Source organism: Ischnura elegans, chromosome 5 (genome assembly GCF_921293095.1).
Source record: "Ischnura elegans chromosome 5, ioIscEleg1.1, whole genome shotgun sequence".
NCBI classification, from domain to species: Eukaryota; Metazoa; Arthropoda; class Insecta; order Odonata; family Coenagrionidae; genus Ischnura; species Ischnura elegans.
In genome coordinates, this window is record NC_060250.1 from 133,759,192 (window position 1) to 133,781,304 (window position 22,113).

At 38.9% G+C, this 22,113-nt stretch overlaps 1 protein-coding gene across 1 annotated transcript in view; it reads right to left on the reverse strand.

Moving 5' to 3' along the window:
• Positions 1-6,547: 6,547 nt before the first annotated feature.
• Positions 6,548-22,113, reverse strand: part of LOC124159581 (kinesin-like protein KIF18A) — a 66,104-nt gene continuing 50,538 nt past the window's right edge. Inside the window, exon 12 of the mRNA XM_046535482.1 lies at positions 6,548-6,849. Coding sequence (XP_046391438.1) covers positions 6,789-6,849 — 61 coding nt within the window. The 3' untranslated portion in view covers positions 6,548-6,788. The remainder of the gene's footprint in view (positions 6,850-22,113) is intronic.

Consider the following 22,113-nt stretch of genomic DNA (forward strand, 5'->3'; position numbering starts at 1 on the left):
TGGATTTATTTCCTCCCGCACAGGAAACCTTTCCCTGGAAGAAATTGCCATTGTTCTCTTCTCATTGGCTGCACTACCACAACTCACTCTGCCAGCAGTGAGGCCTGATGGTCAGAGAGATGCTTTAAGGGGCCCCAGGATTGAAACCTGGTCTCTACCATCAGAAAAAGTATTATTGTATAGTTTACAACATATGTATCATAATTTCATAAAAAATGTTGAGCTGCCCAAAGAAAGATGCTGCACTGTCAATCCCCTACAGATGCATCTTTCAACAGACAAAAGGATCATGTATTATCAAATGAACACTACTCTCACTAATCAAACTAACCATCTGGGTCACATACATACAGCGATTTCTTTAAGTTACTCACTAAGGGTTTAGGTATTCAAACTGTTGGGTAAATTCCTTGGCCTGACAATGACCTAATGATTTGAAATGTTCTGTAAAATTTATAATTATTTTCATCATGGGTCTGTAACTTGTGACTTATGTAGCAACTGAAAAAATGAATGGAAAGTGCAAGCGAAGGGCATGGCAGGTTGGGCCAGCTGCCTTTCCTATTACGACAATGATACACTACTGTCATAAGGTATGTCAGTAGGTATGTCATAAGATATGTATGATATCGATACCTCCACTGCACAAATGCTCAACAATCACCCACCAAATCAAATCTCTTAGAATCTAGATAGCCCTTATAGTACTAGATGAGCGGATTTGATTCAGTGGGCGATTGTTGAGTGTTTATATAGTGGAGGTATTGATATAAGACATTCGCTGTTGTCATCTTCAGGGGCAATGATCAGTGAAATACATGGAGTAAAAACATCAGGCTTCCTTGATGAGTTGTTATTTCCTGCAAAAAGCATTATCAATCTCCACACATATGAGATGGAATGAATCCAGAAGTGCAATTCATCAAAGAAGAATCCATATGAGTAAAACATTGATAAATCTAAGTTTCATTGTGTTGATGAATCACATGATGATCATCAATATTATAGGAAGTGTTCATCTTATTGGTTCTTGCACTTCAAAGAAGAAAAACTGGCAAAAAGGAAATTCACATAATTTTCAGCTTAAATAATAAAAAAAATCAAAATAAAACGACAAATTGAAATAAGGGGAGTATAGATTGAACTTATTTACATGTTTATGCATCAAAACTTCGCTACCTTGGTTTGACAAGGTTCTAACTGACCATCAGCTGGTTTTGAGAAAAACCTCGTCAAAGTTTTAAACTACTCTATTTATATTATTAATAGGAATTTATTTTTGATATTTGGCACATACACTAGTGATCCATTAGATACACTAGTAATTATTACTTTAAGAAAATATGTTATTTTTTTATTTTTTTACATGTTTATATGAGTAATAAAATAAGTAAAATGCAGTTAGAACCTTGTCACACCAAATATTAGTTTTTTCTCCTTGCAGTTGGAACTTTGTCACTGTTCTAAATCTGTTATTATTTTACGTCGAGGAATAAATACTGGTGCAACACATAGAGAAACATAAACTTAGTCATCTTGAGTGAAAACACCAAATTTTGCAAAAACGTCTGTTAGAACCTTGTCAAACCAAGGTAGCGACTTGTAAGCCGCAATATAAAGGCAATGAAAGTGTTCAAAGTTGTTGTTTATCATTACAACTGAAAAGATAAAACCACTATATTTTGAAGAAATACCGCAAAAACGTGCGTAAGAGACACACCCCAATTCTGAGCATCAGCAAGCAACAAACATTTCTGTGGCATTTGTTTTATCCTATCACACAACGTGCAGACATATGCCTAGGCTTTCAACAGTTATCAAAATTTCCACTATCAATACTAAAAATTTACATGGCATTTTTCAGCTAAATTAACACAATATGTATAGTAAAAAGGTATACACTTGTAATCTTAACCTCATGATGCTAACTAGGGATGGTCGGATCAGATACATCCACATGATGGGATGATGCCCTTCACCTTATCCTCCGAATCCAAATCTGTCAAAGAAATTGAATCTGAATCCGAAATTTTAAATCAATACTTTTTTGAATGCAACGTCCTGTAAGAGGGAGTGTATAGAGTTCTGATTCTCTCTTTGCATATGCCGTTGCACTGTGATGCTCGTCTGACTCACGAAAAATTTTGTTTAAAAGCTCTCGTAGGAATATTGCAACAGAATTTCAGCCGTGGAAAATTTTAAGGCAAAACACGACAGGCACACAGCGAGAATCTTCCCAAGAAATTGACCAACAATCAGAAAAATCTCAGCATCGCAAGATAATAACCACAGCATAGATTTCACAAAATCACCCTCGGCCCTCCATCAGCCCACGTCTCTAAGGTCTTTTTTTCCTTTCCGAAACCACACAAACCATAAATCATTATGTAGTGAAGTTTTCTCGGGTTTTGCACTGGGTCAGGTCCTCCATTTCTCTTCCCAACATTTTGACGGACAACTCGCCCATCGTCATCAGGGATTCAGGAATCCAATACCAAATCCTCAAAGTTTAGGGGTATATATATATGCAGAATTGTGTGTGTGAGGGCCGTCCAGCGTCTCCTGATTGGCTGCCAGTCCCCTCGTATTTTTAAGAGGTGGTCCCATATATGGCTTAAATTATAGCCATAGTCTCTGTTGATATTATTGATGTTTTTTCAAATCTGAATGGATTCTTTTACTAAGCGGTCCCAGTATCCATGAGATCGACACAGAAGCTTCGCTTCTTCCCAGTGAATTATATGATTCCGAGGATGCTGAGCTCAGCCAATGCCGATTTTTCCATTTGTCCTAATTGTAGGTGTCTACGATGTTCTTTCAACCTGGTCTCAATAGTGCAGCCCGTCTCTCCAATCTAGAGTTTTTCCGCATTCACATGGTATTGCGTACACTCCAGCAGTTTTAAGCCTGGTTGGGTCGTTTGCCTTCACAAGTTGATCTCGTAATTTTGGTGGAGGCAAGTGAATGGTGTGGATTTCAAACCTCTGGAACAACAGTTTAAGGGATGAAGCTGTACAAAATAACAATTAAGGCTATATATCTGTATTTTGAGACTTTCAAGAGTCTCATGGAAGTGGTATTGTCATGTCTAGTCAAAAAGTGGTCTCACCTCGAATTCTACCAATGATCTTGTCTCGAAGACGAGAAAGTCTCGAGTCTTGCAGCAACACTAATATGGATGGTGGCAGGCAAAATGTCAGCTTGTTTGAAAGCGGCACCGGCCACGGAAATGTTACAATGTTGGCGAGAGTGGCAAACTGACGACTCTTAAATGTGCATGCTAGGAGCAACTCTCAAAAGAAAAAGACATGGATGCCGTGCAATGGGATAACAAGTAATATATGCATTTTTAAAATCTTTTATTCACTTTTTGGCCTTGAATACGCCGCAGACCATTTCAGCATTAGGCGCCAAATTCAAAATCTTGCCACCAGTCCGAGCCAGTTCCAAAGTACCGACTTTATGCCATCCGTTTTTCATATCGGTTCCCACACGCCAAGAACCAGAAGTACCGAGAACTGGGTACCGAAACCAACATATCTCTAGTTGAAACAAAGGCATACAAATTTGACCATGTACTTGCACGCATGAAGTTGCTGCATAGCTTCTAATAAATGCTATAAAGTCTTCGTAATTGCAGATTTTCTGATTACTAAAAGGAGTAAGAGTCCACTCACAATCAGTAAGTTGAAAAATAATGCATAACAAGGTTAATTACCCTAATTGGCCAAATATTTTCAGTGTCAATGTAGGAGCAAACCTAATTGTTGAGTCCATTATGACCATAAAGACTTTATTTGCTTCATATTGCAATTTTATTTACATACCTGCAAAACTGGAATATGTGTTGAAAATTGGTGATGGATGATTTTACAGAGGAATCTAATTACCTCATTGGCAACTGACTCTTTGCATTCAATTTCCAAGTCCCTGCAATTCCCCCACAGGTTTTAAATTGACTCTCACTAAATTTAATGAAAACATGCAATGAAAACACGGAATTGAAGTTTCACACACAAAAAGTACCACAAAACTGCATTTGATGGCAGTAAACTGCCAAACTTGGACAACTGTCAAGCTAAAAATAACAAAGGAGAGAAAAATCTGAGCCAAGAACATTGAAAATACTGTTTGAGTAGGTCTTGATTTTTGGAAGGAATATTTTTCATTCACATGCTCTGCAGTACTGAACAGCAGATTTCAAGGGGTCATCAAATCCTCACATCAGAAGTAATCCCTCTTCGAATACGTTACATACTGTAAATAATAACAGATTGTGAATTTTAAATCTTAAATTTATATTAGTAGTCGCAGTTACGTATGAGCGTGGAATGCAAGTACTTTGGAAAAACTTCTTGGCATTAACTTCATAAACACTCTTCAACTGAGAGAGGCCCTTCAGGCTGCAGCCATTGAAGAGGAGATCACCTGCCTAATGGCCAAAAAAATTCCTGAAAACCATCCATTGCATAGATTTCCAGATTACCGATATTCTACTGTATATAATTTTAGGAAAATTTTACATCATAATTAATTTTTATCATCACATATACTGTCAAATGAATTCCCCAATTTCAACTCTGAATACATAATTGTTGTACAAAGGTGACATTAAAATATGCATTACATTTCCTGATTTACATTTAAATTATATGCTCCTAGATTAAATGGTTCCAATTAGAATAGAAATCAAAATACATAAACAGGGTTTGTATAAAAAGTAACCGGACTGAGCTCAGAAAACATATTTGTTGGCAAAATTTCTACACTTTTCCTCAAGAAATCTTCCCCATCAGAGTAGATAACCCTTTGGTACTTTGATTTTCCAGTGCTCAAACACCCCCTGGAAGTCAACAACCTGTGAGGGATCTAAAGCCCTCGTGCTTCCAGAGTCCTGAACTGCATCCCCTTCAGTACTTTCTTGATCTTGGGGAATAGGAAAAAGTCTAGTGGTGCCATATCCGGGCTATAGGGAGGCTGAGGTAACGTTGCCCTCGAGTGTTTGGCCAACTCCTCGGTGACAAGCAGGCAGGTGTATGACGGTGCATTGTCGTGGTGGAGGATCCAGGAATTGGCAATCTCCTAACGGACTCCACGAACCCGGGCGGTCAGTCAGCAAATTACCTCTCTGTAGAACTGGCCGTTTACAGTTTGGCTGGGTGGCACAAACTCTCTGTGAACAATGCCCCTGACGTCAAAAAACATAATGGGCATCGACTTCACCCTGGATTTGCTCATGTGTGCTTTCTTTGGTCGTGACAAGGCTTTTGTGTGCCTCTCTGAACTCAGCCGCTTCGTCTTGGGGTCGTATTAAAATACCCACGTCTCGTCTCCAGTACTGATTCGGTCAAAAATATCCTATTCGGTTTGCAGGCGATCAAGTATTTCCGAAGCAACAGCCACACGACACTCCTTTTGCTCATCCCTCAGGTGCTTTGGCACCAGCTTCACACAGATCTTCCTCATGCCCAGATCGTTCATAACAATATCATGAACCAATTCCAACCTTTTCTGCGATTGCTCAGATGCTCGGAAGACGGTCAGTGTTTCACACACCACGTACTTTTTGAACATTTGGGTCCGTGTGACTGGTTGATGGACATCTGGCACGCTGTTCGTTGTGGACGTCATCGTGGCCCTCTCGGAAATTCTTGTGCCACAGGAAGACTTGAGTTCTGGATACAGCATCGTCACAGTAAACCTCATTGATCATTTGAAGAGTTTCCATGGGCATTTTCTTGAGTTTGACACAAAATTTGATGCTAACACGTTGCTCGATGGTACGCTCCATTTTCACTCCAACATGGTCAATGAACACCCACTGTGCTCTCGCACGATGCTAACCCTCCAAGCATCTGCATGCAACTGACTCTGGCCCGCTACCCTTCCCTCGATCCCCCACCACCACTATAGCACCAAAAACCTGTTTGCACACGTTTTACCTGGGCGTCACAAGCTCAGTCTGGTTACTTTTTATACAAACCCTGTATAATCACCAACTACCTTATGCTAAACTATAAAACATTAGGCATAAAGGGTTACTGGTACTTGATAAAAAGTATTGAAGTAAAATGCTAATTATGCAAAAATTATCATTAGCACTCAGTACATAAAAAAAACAGAACTTGAGGAAATAAATGAGATTTTCTTTAAAAACTTGTGGCTAAGTTTATGCATATATATTAGGATAAGTTGATTATCCTATCATTTATTCTCGATACCACTATCAATGGAAAATTCCAAACATCCTGAAATTCTGTTGTCAATGTTGGTAGTTGTTTTCAGGAATTGCTGCATAGGTAACATTTCCTTACTCGACGTTTCACTCCTTCTACTGGGAGCGTTTTCAAGAGAAAAAAAAATGCTCCGAGCAGGAGGAGTAAAACGTCGAGTAAGAAAATGTTACCCACGCAGCGATTCCCAAAAAAAACCAACATTGATAAAAGAAGCTGTGAAAATCTTCACACGAAAATCCTGAAATTCTCTATTTTAACCATAGTTATGAATTATTGGTCCAGGCACTCACTAAAATCAAAGTAAGACAGAGTCAGGTTAGTTTTATCTTTATTATTGTAATAAAATTATGTTGCTTAAAATTTCATAAAAATTAGTGTCACTGTTTCTCATAAAGCAAAACTAAAAATTATGTATTCACATTAAACGGTCCAAGATATTAAACTACTTTATACAAAAAAGCAGACAGATAAAAAATACAAGTGCCTATATTACACAGTAAATTGTGCATTACTTAATACTACAATCAGTAGCATTAGTTTTGCAGTAAAATTTTACTTCCCAAGACTGGCCAGTTTTGCTGCCATACTGCCTCCAGTTGTAAGAAAGGTTTTCCTGAAAAACAGTAAATTTCAGGGATTAAAAATTGGCATTTAATGCTGTAAAATAGACTAGGGACGTGTGAGTAGCACTTTATGATCTTGAGTCGAGTAACGAGTCGAGTTGAATACTACTCGCGAGAATTGAGTCGAGTATAGTAATTTCTCGACTAGGCAATGCCTCAGTTCATGCATTCTCCAGCATATTCTAATTTTTCCAATCCCAATGTGAATTTTCTCTTCTGAATCCTCAGTCTGATGTAAAAAGGAAATTGAAATGAGGAAAGTTGATGATAATTGTATGAAAAATCAGTAGAGGTTAATTCATTTCAATTGTGCTCATGAAGCTGTTTAACACGTTCCCTGCCACGCGCCGCCATAGGGCGTCTCACATAACTTCAAATTCGAGTTAGTGAGACGCCATATGGCGGTTTCTCATGTTTTTTTCGAGAGTGCCATTTTTCAATGGCTATATCATTCTATGTTTCAAGTGGAAGCTTGAGGTATTATATCTCCACACAATGTTTCAAATTACATTTGCAGAGCTTTTTTTCGTTTTTTTCCTCCCCTCAGTTGTCGCTCATACCTAACCGAGTGAGGAGCGTATCATTATACCAAATTTATTCTCTGTCTCTGTGCCTTCGATACGGAAGTGATAACCAGTTTAGTGAATATATCATGTGTACTCCGTCACGTATTATTGGGGGAAAGAAACGTTTTAACAAAGAAGAAATCGAGCATTTGTTTCATTCTGACAATTCGGCTTCCACCGACGACCTTGAAGGATTTTCTGAAGGAGACACCGCTAATTCAGGGTGTCTGAGGAGTCGTATGAATCCTCAGAGTCCGGTAATATTTCTTCTTCTAATACAGGTATGATTCCTTATTCCATTTTTTTATTCACATTTTAATAACTCCTGCTCAGTGGCGCCGACTCCATGGGGCCTGATGGGGCCCGAGCCCCCACAAAAATTCGTTACAGATGTGAGGAAAAAATGTATCATGCTTGTCAATTTTCCCCGGAGTGTCCAGATATCGAGATTCGAGTGATCAGGGTTCTAATGTCGATCATATGACTCTTATAAAATGCTTAAAAAACATAAAATTCACTACTTATAAAATTTACAGAGACAGGGTCCCCGGTTTGGGCCCCCCAATATTTTTTGTAAGTCGGCACCCCTACTCCTGCTGTAATGTTTAGATACTTCTAGTGATTTGATTCATCCCACGCTTATGGAAAGAAATGTTGGGATATAAGTCTCATTTTGTGGGTACCATTAGGAAAAATAGGAAAGGGCTGTTAAGAGAAATAACGACTGCTAAATTAAAGAAAGGCATTTCAGTGCTATGAAAAACTTGGGGAGCAACGGCAAAGAAATGGAAAGATCAGCGCCACGTATTCATGATCTCCACCACCATCAGATAGGAGATAATCCCAACGGGGAAATAAATCGAAGAGGGGAAGTGGTTACTAAGCCAAAGATGGTGATTGAGTACAATACAATAAAGGGAGGAATTGACATTGCTGACACCCTTTCGTTGTATCACTGCACCCATCGAAAAATAGTAAGGTGGTACCACAAGGTGGCCGATGATGCTCTTTTTGGGACTTGCGTTGTTAATGCTTTTATACTGTGGAATGAAACACGGAATCCAGGAGCCCACATGATCTCTCTCCAGCAGTTAAGGCGATAAATTATAGAAGAATGGCTGCATATTCTTCGGGATTCCGTTGAAAGGGTCTAAAAAAATTGACGCACCACCTGGTAAATACAAATAACACTGAAGGAAGTCTTCGAAGTCTGGTAATTTAGAGGATAAAATTATCATAACATAAAATCGAGAATTAGTATTTTGCGCACTATTTTTAGCGCTTTTTCTTCATTTTAGAAAAGCCCATGTTGGCTGTCGCGGATGTTACAAAGAATTCTTGCAGACGATGAGTCGCAAAGTTGCCCTCAGTAAAGCCAAACGTGTTTCTACAAAATTTATAATCTCTCCGGATCAGCCGTACCTAAGCCTCCTAAGTATAAATCATTGCACTAATCATCTCCGGATACGATAGCAAATATTATTAAAAGCATAATCAACAATTAAAATTTGTTTTAACATTATTTTCAACCATAGCTTTTGAGTTTACACTAAAAAGTTGGAACGCAGATTCAATTGCCTGAGCCGCCAAATGGCGTCTCATCAAATTTTAGGCATTGTCAAAACTGGGGAGACGCCCTATGGAGTCGCACGTGACTAAAGTTACAATCGATAGCGCATCACATAATGAGTGTAAATATACCGAGAAATATTAGTAAAACCTGGAGATAGGCTCAATATCATTATTGCCGTTTGGTAATAGGTTCGAAAATATTCGCCTGGCACACGCGGAATGACAGTAGAATTCGTGCCCGGCAGCGAACGTGTTAAGTAACATTTATTTTCATACATCTCCAAATTTTAACACCATTACCATCAACGTTTCTCATCATCATTTCCTTTTTAAATCAGACTAAGGATTCAGGTAATATGTCGACAATTTAATTATACATAAATATTTACCAAAATTGCAAGATTTGGGAACTTTGGAAATTTTTATTAAAATTATGGAAACAATTTTTATGGATCTTAAATCTTCATGGAATTTAAGTGGACAAAGCGAATGAACTATGGAACTTAGCTTTGTTGAGTAAAAAAAATTCTTCATTTCTAACTTTGTTCAATCAACCTTGGCAACTCTTGTTTTGTAAGTTCAAGATGGAAACTAGAACCAACAGAGGCATAAACGAAAATTAACATCTGACGTACGTAGCACTCAAAAAGGCCAAAACATGGCACCAGTTGTGACGTCAAACACTGGGAAAAACTGGCACTGTCCGCAAAAACCTTATAGTTACATCTTTTTCTTTCTAATAGAAATCTTAAAAATTTTACCTAATCTCTTTGCATTTCAATAAAGAAAGTGCAGTAGGGCACAAAAGTATCACATAAGAAAGCATGTGCGATGCAGTGGTCCACTTGGATTACTCCGAATACGCCAGCGGGTTGCAAGATGGAAGGCTGCTGCGGCTGGGGAAAAGGTATTTGGCATCCACGTCGACAAATATATAGTGGCTGATTGCTACTTATGCAGCATGCTGAAATTTCCAGGCTAAGGAATTAGAACAACGTATTGACTTTAAAAAAGATATCAATACATGAATTTCATGATAGCGCTTCCTGTCGCCAGATTTCTGGACTTACTGGCGTCAACAGCTATTTAACCGAAACTACTCAACTCAACATTCGTAATGCAACTCAAAACTCTTGAGTCAAAGTACCAACTACTCCACTCGACTCAAATTTCCAAGTATTCACACATCCCTAATGAAGACAAAAAATTTTTTGTTCCTAAAGGTAAGAACAACAAGACCAACACGAAGACTATAATGGAGCCAGTGAATTATAGAGTCAGATAGTACATATCATCAAATCATTCAATAGTTCAATCCATTTCATCCATCCAATTCAAGTGTAATCCTATAAATGAATATATATATATGAGGAGTGCCATTTATGTATCCGGAATCGGCAACAATGGGGTTGTTAGGTGCCATCTGACATATATATCGTAAAGTTTGGCATTTTTTAAAATTATACGTGCTAAAAAGACTTGAATTACAAGCACTATTGGCATTGCTTACAGTAAGTTGAAAGTTTCACCTTACTTAATAAACATCAACGAAATACAGTGAAAGATCGATAACTCGGAAATCTACGCGATGGAAGGTTTTCTGGAGTTTTTCAAACTTCTATTTTTGCTATCTTAATGGTTTTATAACCAACTCAGATCATGGCTGTCTTCACACTAATAACTTGAGAGTTAGTCACCTAATTTGCCATTTTCTTCATCAAAATATTTCATTACGTGACCATACCTAGATGTGGTGTTTTCACACTAGAGAATTCGTCAACGTACGAAATCTATTCCTCATACTTTTCGAACTTGATTAGTAGGGATGATCGAGTACTCAAAAATTTGAGTTGAGTCAAGTAGTCAGTACTCTACTTGAGTGATTCTACTAGCATTACAAATGTCGAGTCGAGTCTTTTCGGTTACAGAGCTGTCAAGGCCAGTAAGTTCAGAAATCTGTTGACAGAAGGTGCTATTATGAAACTCTTGTAGTAACATCGTTTATAAATTCGTTCTGATGCCTTGGCCTCGGGGTTTCAGATTTTGTACACACAGCAGTCAACGACAATAGTAGTTGCCGTTGGTGCCGAATACCTTATGTCAGCCACTGCGTTCGACTGTCTTCTGCCCTGGCGGCATTTTTGGAGTAGTCGGAGTGGACCGCAGCATCGCTCATTCTTTCTTATACGATACTTTTATACTATGACATATTTTCTTTACTCAAACGCCGAGAAAATACATAAAAATTATAACGATTTCAATGGAAAAAATGCAACTTTTACGTTTATGCGTGCAATGCCGGCTTTTCCCGGTGTTTGACGTCACAAGTGATGCCATCTTTTAGCGTTTTTGAGCAATAAGTTCGTCCAATGTTAATTTTAGTTTATTGCTTTGTTGTGTTTAGTTTCCTTCTTGAACTAACACAAAATAGTCTATGGTTGACTAAACGAAGTAAGAAATAAACAAAACTACCCTTTTTGATCTACAAAGCTAAGTTCTATAGTTCGTTCGCTTCGTCCACTAAAATTCCATGAATAATCAAGAATGATATACCGTATAAGCGCGTATAAGAGGCGCACCTTTTCCCAGAAATTGCAGCCAAAAATGGGGGTGCGCCTCTTACACAAACTTCTTATCTTCCCCCCCCCTCCCCTTCACCGGTCGCAAGTCCAAGGGGAACTGAGTGGCCTTGGTTTTCAGCGTGAGTCAGTCATCTGAAACCCTGGGTCAAAAATAAGCAACAGGCAGGGGAGTTTCTCCCTTGGTGACGTGTTTTAAAAATGCTCCTGTTTGAATTTCTTGTAAGCATCGCGTCGTCACGTCGGTACCCCAGAGGTGAACATGGAAGATCGCGCAGGGTTTTTCACTCCGGAGGGCGTGCTAAATTTACTGCCACGAGTGGGCATCCTGCGGCATTTATACTGCATATAGTAATCGCTTATCAAACGTAGAGAAACGCGTAGTTTTGAAGAACATTCCTGGTTAATAGTCAATATCTGTCTTGCTGAGTAATTTCCATTACGCTGAGGACCTGATTTTCCAAAAATCATTTTCGGGCGCTAATATGAGGATTATTGCAACTGAAAATTATATTGGTGTTAAAACCTGCGCGTTAAAAAATTCGAACGAGTGTGTTCATTGCTGGACTAAATGGGGGACAGAAGAAATCGGAAATGCTTATAAGTGAAGAGCGCCGAAGGAGAGGTCGAGGGGAAGGAGCAATGGACGAACACGTCCAATCTGGCATGTGACGTCGTTGCCTTCAAAGCGAAGGGGCGAAGGCACAGCAATATGATATACGCAGTTCGTCTCGCCGTGTTTGAATGCGCTTATGCTACGCTTGTTTCTTCCGAAATTGTGCTGTTTGGACTATTTTGAATTTTAGTAGCCTTGTTGTAACTATAAATCTTTGCGTCAAACAATTAGAGCTTAAAAAACTTAAATTCAGTCAGATATGCGTCGTGTTAGATCTCTTTCTTTTTTTGAACCTCGTGCGTGTCATGCAATTATTGAAAGCTATCAAGATATTTTCGGGCTCAGTAGATGACGCACCTAGCATTTGGCCTCCAGAAACTGGGAGATCGATCAAGGTCAGTTGGTGAGACGGGGTAGGGATGAAACACGTTTCCATTGTTCCCTTGATATTTTCCTATTTTCCTGTGGGGTCTCGGAAAGGAAAAAAAACGGCAGAGGCATTGGCTGATGGAGGGCCGAGTGTGGCTCCATTAAATATACGATGTGGTTATTATCCTGCGACGCTGAGATTGCCCCGATTGTTGTCCAAGCTCTTGGGAAGGTTCATGCTATGTGCCTGTCGTGTTTTGCCTTAAAATTTTCCATGGCTGCAATTCTATTGCAATACTCCTGCGAGAGCATTTTAACAAAATTGTTCGTGAATAGGACAAGCATCGTAGAACAACGGCGTATGCGAAGAGAGGATCGGAACTTTTTCTACTCCCTTTTATGCTGCTATTACCGCCGCAGTTATCAAAATTTCCTCCTTCAATTAGTATTTTTCGATAACTGTCGAAATTCCAGGCGTACGTGTGCAACACCGCGCTATAGCATAAAAAAATGCTGCGAATTTTTTTCTTTATAGCTTCGATGCTCAAAATAGGGGTGCACCTCTTACACAAGCTTATACGGTAAATTGTTGATATAACTTTACATAAAACTTCCCTAGGTCAAACCTTGCAACTTTGGAAAGAAAGTACTTGTCCAGCTATGCAAGTGTGTTTCCAAAGACATTTTTCTGCAGGCAATAATACTGTAACCTGGACATGTCATACATAACCTGCTGCATGAGCATGTAGAACAATTGGTTTTTCTTTATGAGAAATTGAAAATATTACATTTACGTATACAATCTCAATTACAATTGTACAAAAATCTATATCAATTTATGTATTGTTCTTCTGATCAGTTTGGATACAGACATTGACGACACATTACTAGAGGTTAATTCATTTCAATTGTGCTTATGGAACTGTTTAAGACATACATATTAATTTTTATTCATCTCTTAATTGTGACTCAATTACCACCACCGTTCCTCGTTATCTTTAATTTTTTTACATCAAGCTAAGCATTCAAAATAGAAAATTTGCCAAGGGATTGAAAAACAAATGAGAATACATATGTTGGGGCATGCATTGCTGTATTGCCTAGTACAAGATTTGCCATACTCGACTCGATACTCGCGAGTAGTTTTCAACTTGACTCAAGGTCAAAAAGTACTGCTCGCACATCCCTACTGATTAGGAGAGGAATGGAAATGGATTGAATTTTAGATTGTGCACAGCAGGCAAAACTGTCGTCACGAAGATGAATCGACAAGAGACATCCCAGAAGCCAAGCTGTGCCTACTGAACCACTCGGCCTCCATCAACACAGTAATGTTGATTTGAATACCAATTTATGATAACATTTACTATCTAATACAGATTTTTTCGCATTAAGTGCAGTATACTTTGTTACTAACCAAAATGTAGCAAAAAAAAATTATTAACTTATTACCTTTTCATATCAATGAACAGATTTTATTCATGCGATCACACGAATAACCTTCATTTTCTGGCTGAATTTCCAATATCCTCTATGCAATGAAGAAGCACGATAGAGTATTTTTTTATTTCCCGTAAATTATTTTGTTTGGTCAAATCCTGCCATTGTTTTGCAAAAATTATTTCCAGTAAGCTGCTGAATGTTAACCAAAAATTTTGCCTCATAAGCAGCAGAATATTCCCTTTTTTCTTTTTAAAATGAGGTATTCACTTCCATGATTTGAGCATAATTGAAATTTGCATTAAAGACAGATTGCTGAAGCAGACTAAGTAAATAGAATGAAGGTTAAGTCAGTGAATTTGATAGAGGATATTAAATGCTTTGCTGAAAACGAGGTGGTGCAAAAAACAAGAAAGGTGAAGACAAGTAAATGACTGCATGGCGTAGCATATGTACTTTAGAGTAGAGGGGAATTATGTAGGCTTTGATAAAGAAAACTAGAATCAAAGATTGGGTGTGATACAAAAAATATTCCATTTGAATAAGAGAAAATGGATCCAAGAATCAATACATTAATTATGCCTATACTTCTTATGGAAAAATATATCAGTCCTTGAGATGTAGTACTTAGAAAATATAAATTATATTTTGATAACCATGAAAAAATATTCCAGAAGAGAAATTCATTCTCTCCTAATTACTAAGTCATGGAGTCCATTTCCATCAAGTGACTTTCCACCCAATGTTATGCTTGCAGTTTTCTGAATAACTTTGCAATAGATAAAAATCATAATTAATACTGTTTCTGATTCTCATTTATTGTCAGTTTATAGAATTTGAAAATGTTTAATGATGAACTCAGATACACCTGTTTTAATAAAAGTCTAATTTTTAATTATTGTTCTTATTCAAATATGCAGGTTTAAGACCAGAAAAATGTCTGCTATGTGCGCGCAGTATCAAATTATCTGTCGCTGTGACTTGATCCGGGGAACCTTTAGTTTGCTGAATGACGCTTCACCCACTACACCACTGCAATGACTGTGCATTTTCTTACGCAGTTTCAATTCCCAATAAGTCGGGTGTGTTCACAGATGTCCACATGAGTGTAAACTCTGCATTTCTCCAGGGTTTTCTTCCACGTCAGATTGTTGGTTGACAACAGTTTCGCTGGCTATCCTGCCAGCGTCTTCAGGTCGAAGGTGTCGGCTGTTGGTTTCTGCCTCGCTTATATACTGTAGGCTGGATGGGAGCTGCACTGTGATTGGCTGTCTGACTGGGTGCTTCTCTCTGGTTGGCTCTCTCTTTGATCACTCTTTTCCAGACGCTGTGAAGGAAGTATCCATCATCTCTAGTATATAAGCGAGGCAGAAACCAACAGCCGACACCTTCGACCTGAAGACGCTGGCAGGATAGCCAGCGAAACTGTTGTCAACCAACAATCTGACGCGGAAGAAAACCCTGGAGAAATGCAGAGATCAAACCATCGCCGCGGAAACCTACACTCTAACATGAGTGTAAACTGCATTCCATGTGATATTTGGGCGAAGCATACTTTGAAGAGCATTGGGAGTTCGTAGTCTTTTGTGTGTTGTCACAATGCAACGGATATGATTAATTTATCTGGTATATGGGGCATATAGTTTTCAAAATTCCCCATTGTTTAAGAGCATTGAAAGGAAAAATTTTGGAAGATGGATGCCTTCAAGTAGTCCCTGTGCTGGCCGTTTTCAGGCATCAATGAGCTTACTGTTAATTTTTCTGCCACTGTACAGGGCCAACACCAAAGGCAACAAATTAGAAATTTCGGGCATGCTTGAATTTTTCAAATGTTCATATCTCTGAAAGTTTGGAAGCCCAGTGTCTGAGAGAAGAGGACTTATTGCAGAGGCGTTTCTTTATTAAAAGACATTGTGTATGGTGGGGACTTAGCCATCACTTATACACCAAGAGGTTTATAAAATAAAGGTTCATTGGGTTGAAGTTTTTCTGCACACAACTCACTTACTTTTTTAAAAGAAAGTAATATACTTTACACAAGTTTTCAAAACTACCCACACTTTGAAAAATAATGTCATATAAGTTTTACACAGTAAGAAAGAATTCTAATACACTATCACATATCATTAACAAAAATATTTTTAAGCACGATTAACCCCTTACCGGCCGAGTAAAGAAATACTTGAAAATATATAATTTTTTCTCTTCAATTTGCCTAATAACATGCTAAATAAGGTAAATTGAAAATATGGGCCTTCAAAAAAATTTGCTTATGGTAAAAAAAAATGTTGCGTTTTCGCAACGTTGGCCGAATCCGATACCTGTATGCAGGTATGCAACCCGCATTACAACCGCAACCCGCCGGCCTCGGTGGCACCGGGGTAAAGTCCCCGACTGCCAACCTAGAGGTCGCGGGTTCGAATCCCACCTGGGTGGCTTGACTACCATCCAGGGCATGGATGTTTGTGAATGTCTAACAAGTTAATTGTAAGAGAGGACAACTCTGTCCTAAATTCGCTTGTATAATAAAGACAAATTATTATTATTACATATTATTATTATTATTACATTATATTGCCGTCTCATAGGAATATGCTGTTTATACTGTCGGATATAATCCTATACCTTTTTATGCCACGTATATGACAAATATCGTCATATTGGATAAATAAAATCCTTAGATATTATGTTTCCAATGAGATGTAGTTGTTATTTGACCTAAATCCACTATAAAATAGACATGCTTTACGGTTTGAAAGAAATAAGTCAAAGTGAAAATTTTCTCAAAAAGAGCATGCATTTCACATTTTTTCATTGACTTCAATTTTATCATTGCAGATTGAATCACAACAATTAATGGCTAGTTATGAAATACTTAAGCATTTTGGGTGCAATGGAACATAAAATTTCATACATTCATGCATGGTTTGGCTTTTGCACTGTTTGGGCAACTACTGAATTTTTTTGTGGCCAAATTCGTCCTTTTATGCTTCACGAATCCGCGATGAATTAAATGACCTAACCTTTTCTATGTTTATGGACGCGAATTGTATAGGGGTACGTCATCTACTGACTGATTCACTTCACTTTTTAGATGCGTCCCCTGCTAGATACGATTTGAAGTCTACCAGTGAACAGCCGATTGTACAGTAATCTGTACAATCTCCTGGCATTAGTGCAAACGCTGTCCAGTAAGTTGATAAGCTAGGACCATTTTTCCCCTGAATTCTAGTGCGGTAATTTGCATTTGCATTATCAAGCAGGTCCACACCTCCCATGTATTTACTATACTCCCCAATAACACAAATAGTATTTTCTTTTATTAACATAGAATAGTATGTGAAATAGTATTTTCTTTTTCCTGCTGAAACTTTTCTCTGTGCCCTATGGAAGCGAAAAACTTGTACACCCATGTCTCGTATAGCGCAATTTCGATTAGCACAATTTCGATATAGCGCAAATTCGTCCCTCGGGGAAACATTGCAACGCAGTGTAGCCTAATCAAAAATCTTAAACGCTCTCGTGATAAAACGTGAACTTGCGCTAAGTACACACGAAATTTCTATCAATTTACGCATATTATTATTATTTCTTGCCTCAAATCTTCTTTTTTGTTTATATATTAATCGAAATTCATTGCTGCGCAATTGCCAAAAGTATTACTCGTCATTGGGTCTAGATAGCCGGCCTACCGAAGATTTATCTCGTCTCCTTAACAGAATGATAATAAATAATTTAGATCGTTAATTAAGCGTGGGGCTAGTGGAAATGAGTTTTTTTTCAGCTATACGGTTTGAGACGTATTTTTGCCGTCGTAGGTTACCGGGCGATTGACTTCCAGGTAGAGAGTCTACGCTAAAGCCTTCAAGGTCATCGGTATTCACGGAGCTGTGACCGAGTTGCGCATGAATAGCATCAACACATAAAAGGGTCCGCTATAGAGTCTTAAACACAATGGCTTCGTTCCCTCCCCGCAGTCATAGCCCTTCTGCGTCTCAGGAATACAGTTCAGCAGAAGAAGAAGATTTAGATAGAGCCATACAGGGTAAAAACCAAGAGAATATGGCAAAAAATAGGAATGCGTGTAGAAAAATCAAGAATTTATCAAGAAAAACCATTAACCTAGAAGAGGACTTGAGAGAGGTCAATTGCTTTGAAAATGGAGAGCGTCAAAGCGATATTGCGCGGAAGTTTAAACTCACGATGCCTTATTCTGAATAAAGACGAAGCTAAAATATCAGTGACCTCAGCCGCACCAACTTCAACCAAGCGGTCTACACATACGGAAAGTTCATGGTGAATCAGTACCAAAAGACGAGAGTGGTAATCGCTCCGAGACATTAAGTGGTTCGGTTGGTTCCAGAATTTAAACGGCAAGCAGGTATTTTCAGTGCGGCGATATCAGGTGAATCTGCAAGTGTTGATAGCGCAGCCACCACAACATTTTCTGATTAACTCCAAGCTGTTATTGAAAGTGGCTCCTTTCCACCTCAACTACTTTTTAGTGTAGATGAGACGATATTCTTTTGGAAAAGAATGCATTCTCGTTCATTCATTTTCAGGGAAGGAAAACCTGGGTCAGGTTTCAAGGCATTTAAAGACTGTTTCACGTAGCTGCTAATGACTCGGAGGACTTCAAATTAAAATGATTTATCATTCATAAACTCCGCTAGCTATGAAATGGCATTTAAAGTAGCATTTTCCTGTCATTTCGATGAGCGACAAAAGGGCCTGGGTGACACAATAGTTGTTTTTAGACTAGTTTGAAAAATCATCAACTGCCGGCAACGCATTACGATCCCCTGAGATAGCAGATGTTAGCCCACCCGCACGACAGGACGGAATTTCGAAAGCACGTAAGAATTTTTTTTAACGTGAATAAAAGTCTTTGAATGCGTGAATACTATCTTTAAAGTTGTTTTTAACTATAAATATTTATAGAAATAATGTTTTCTAAGGCTTTTTATGGGAATATAGATGTTTTAGAGGAAATTCAATACCCAAGACCTATGCTACCAGGAACGCATCCCTATCTTCCCTATGTTAAAACGCTCTCGTATAACGCAAATTCGTACAGCGCAAAGACCCCAAGGAACGCATCCCTTGCGCTATACGAGACATGGGTGTATTGCTTTCTACAGGGACAATCTAGTTATCATTCCATTGAACAGTACTAAGACCTTCGGCTTTATCAAATGTTTGTTTTCATGTTCCTCTCGGTTTCACGTCGATGGTTTTATTATATTCTATCAGGCACTCCTCCGTTATAATTTTCACGGATGGCTCCAGTGACAAATACCGTATAAGCTTGTGTAAGAGGCGCACCCCTATTTTGAGGATCGAAGCTATAAAGAAAAAAAATTTTGCGACATTTTTTTTATCCTATCGTGCGGTGTTGCAGACGTATGCCTGGAATTTCGACAGTTATCGAAATGTCCTCTTTCAGTACTATTTGAAAAAGGAAATTTTGATAACTGCGGCGGCATAAGAGGGAGTAGAAAGAGTTCCGATCCTCTCTTTGCATACGCCATCGCTCTACGTTGCTTGTCCTACTCACGAACAATTTTGTTTAAAAGCTCTCGCAGGAGTATTGCAATAGAATTGCAGCCGTGGAAAATTTTAAGGCAAAACACGACAGGCAAATGGCATGAGCTTTCCCAAGAGATTGAACAACAATCGGGGCAATCTCAGCGCCGTAGGATAATAACCACGTCGTAGATTTAAGGCCCCTTGCACACGCACCGATTTTGGACGGCCGGTAAAATATCGGCCGTCCACATTCCAATAGTGAACAATGGGAGAGCATTGGAGCTTGCACACGTACCGACCACACGCCGGCACCGGCAAAATGCCGGTTAGCTGCCGGCTATTGTCACTGTGGATCGCCGACGCCGGCTCAAAAACTTAGCAACGTATCGTTTGACCGGTAAAAATCCGGCGTGTGTGCAAGCATCGCTTCGCCGGTAAAATATCGGCCAATATTTTACCGGCCGTCCACAATCGGTGTGTGTGCAAGGGGCCTAACGGAACTACACTCGGCTCTCCATCAGCTAATGCCTCTGTCGTTTTTTTCCTTTCCGAGACTCCACAGGAAAATATCAAGTTACAGGGGAACAATGGAAACGTGTTTCATCCCTACCCCATTCCACCAACTGACCTTTTACCTCGGTCTACCAGGTTCAATTCCCCGAGTTTCTGGAGGTCAAATGCTACGTGAGTCACCTTCTGAGCTCGAAGATATCTCGATATCTTTCAGCAATTGTATGACACGCACGAGGTTCTAAAAAGAATTAGACCTAACGCGACGTATATCTGACAGCATTTAAGTTTTTTGAGCTCTAATTGATTGACACAAAGATTTATAGCTAAAATAAGGCTACTAATATTCAACATAGTCCAAACAGCACAATTTCGGAAGAAACAAGCGTAGCATAAGCGCATTCAAACAAGACGAGACGGACTGGAAACTCAGGCAACGCAAACTGCGTATATCACATTGCTGCGCCTTCGCCCCTTCGCTTTAAAGGCAACGACGTCACATGCAAGATCGGACGTGTTCTTCCCTTGCTCCTTCGCTCGTAGCATTAAATACGGAGGGGAGGGAGCCCTCTTCCCCTCGACCTCTCCTTCAGCGCTTGTCACTTATAAGCATTTCCGATTTCTTCTATCCACCATTAAGTCCAACAATGAGCACACTCGTTCGAATTTTTTCAACCGCAGGTTGTGACACCAATATTACTATATGCAGTATAAATGCCGCGGGATGCCCACTCGTGGCAATAAATTTAGCGCGCGCTCCGGAGCGAATCACCCCGCGCGATCTTTTCAATGTTCACCTCTGGGGTACCGACGTGACGGCGCGATGCTTGCAAGAAATTCAAACAGGAGCATTTTAAAAATACGTCACTAAGGGAGAAACTCCCCTGCCTGCCGCTTGATTTTGACCCAGGGTTTCAGATGACTGACTCACGCTGAAAACCAAGGCCACTCAGTTCCCCTTGAACTTGCAACCGGTGAAGGGGAGGGGGGGAAGGTAAGAAGTTTGTGTAAGAGGCGCACCTCCATTTTCGGCTGCAATATCTGGGAAAAAAGGTGCGCCTCTTACACGCGCTTATACGGTAATCCTTTTTCTTTCAAAACAATAAATAGTCTTCAAAATGAAAAGAAGTTATCGAAAGACATACGATGATTCGAGGAATCAGGGATAACCTTGAGAAATTCCAGAATAACACTTGCTTCCAAGCCTAAATTTTGATGGAAGAAATTATCTATCGCCTGGTTGAACCCTAAAACCGTCTGAATAACAGAAGCACCAAAGTTGAAAGCAAAATCTAAAAGGCTTGTTTTAAAAGAACATATATGCACTGTAGTGACCAAAGTAAGGTACCATTTGCTCATTATTTCAAAATTTATACACAAATATTCCGAATTGTAATAATTTTTAATTCAAGTCATCAAATTGAGGTCATAATTTAGAAATCTGTCATTTTCGTCCAGACAGGAATTGTCTGAAAAGTGTAGATTATTTTTTATTTATCAAAATATGTTTTGGTTCAATCATTTCCGAATCAAATCTATGCCTTATCGCCTTCATTCACCCAATATCCTGTAGTGGAAGTCGGTGATATCGCTGAATCGTGAAGTAAGGAAGGACTTATTGAATGTACAAAGTTTTGTGTTCCATTGCACCCAAAATGATTTCATGTGATTCATAAATAGCAATTATTTGTTGTAATTCAATCTTTTGTGATAAAAATGTCAATTAAAAACTGGAAAATACGTTATCTTCTGCAAAAATATTCACTTTGACTCATTTCTTTCAAGCCTTAATGCATATCTATTTTATATTGGATTTAGGTAAAATAATGCAGCATCTCATTAGAAATATAATATCTAAGGATTTAAATTATCAAATATGACGATATCTGTCAAACACGAGGCATAAAAAGGCGTAGGATTCTATCTGACAGTAAAAACGGCATATTCCTACGAGACGGAAATATGTGGTAATGCGGGTTGCATAACTGCCTATAGATACCGGATTCGGCCAACGTTGCGAAAACGCAACATTATTTTCTGGATCTGATTTTCGCTTAATGTTGACTCCCTGAC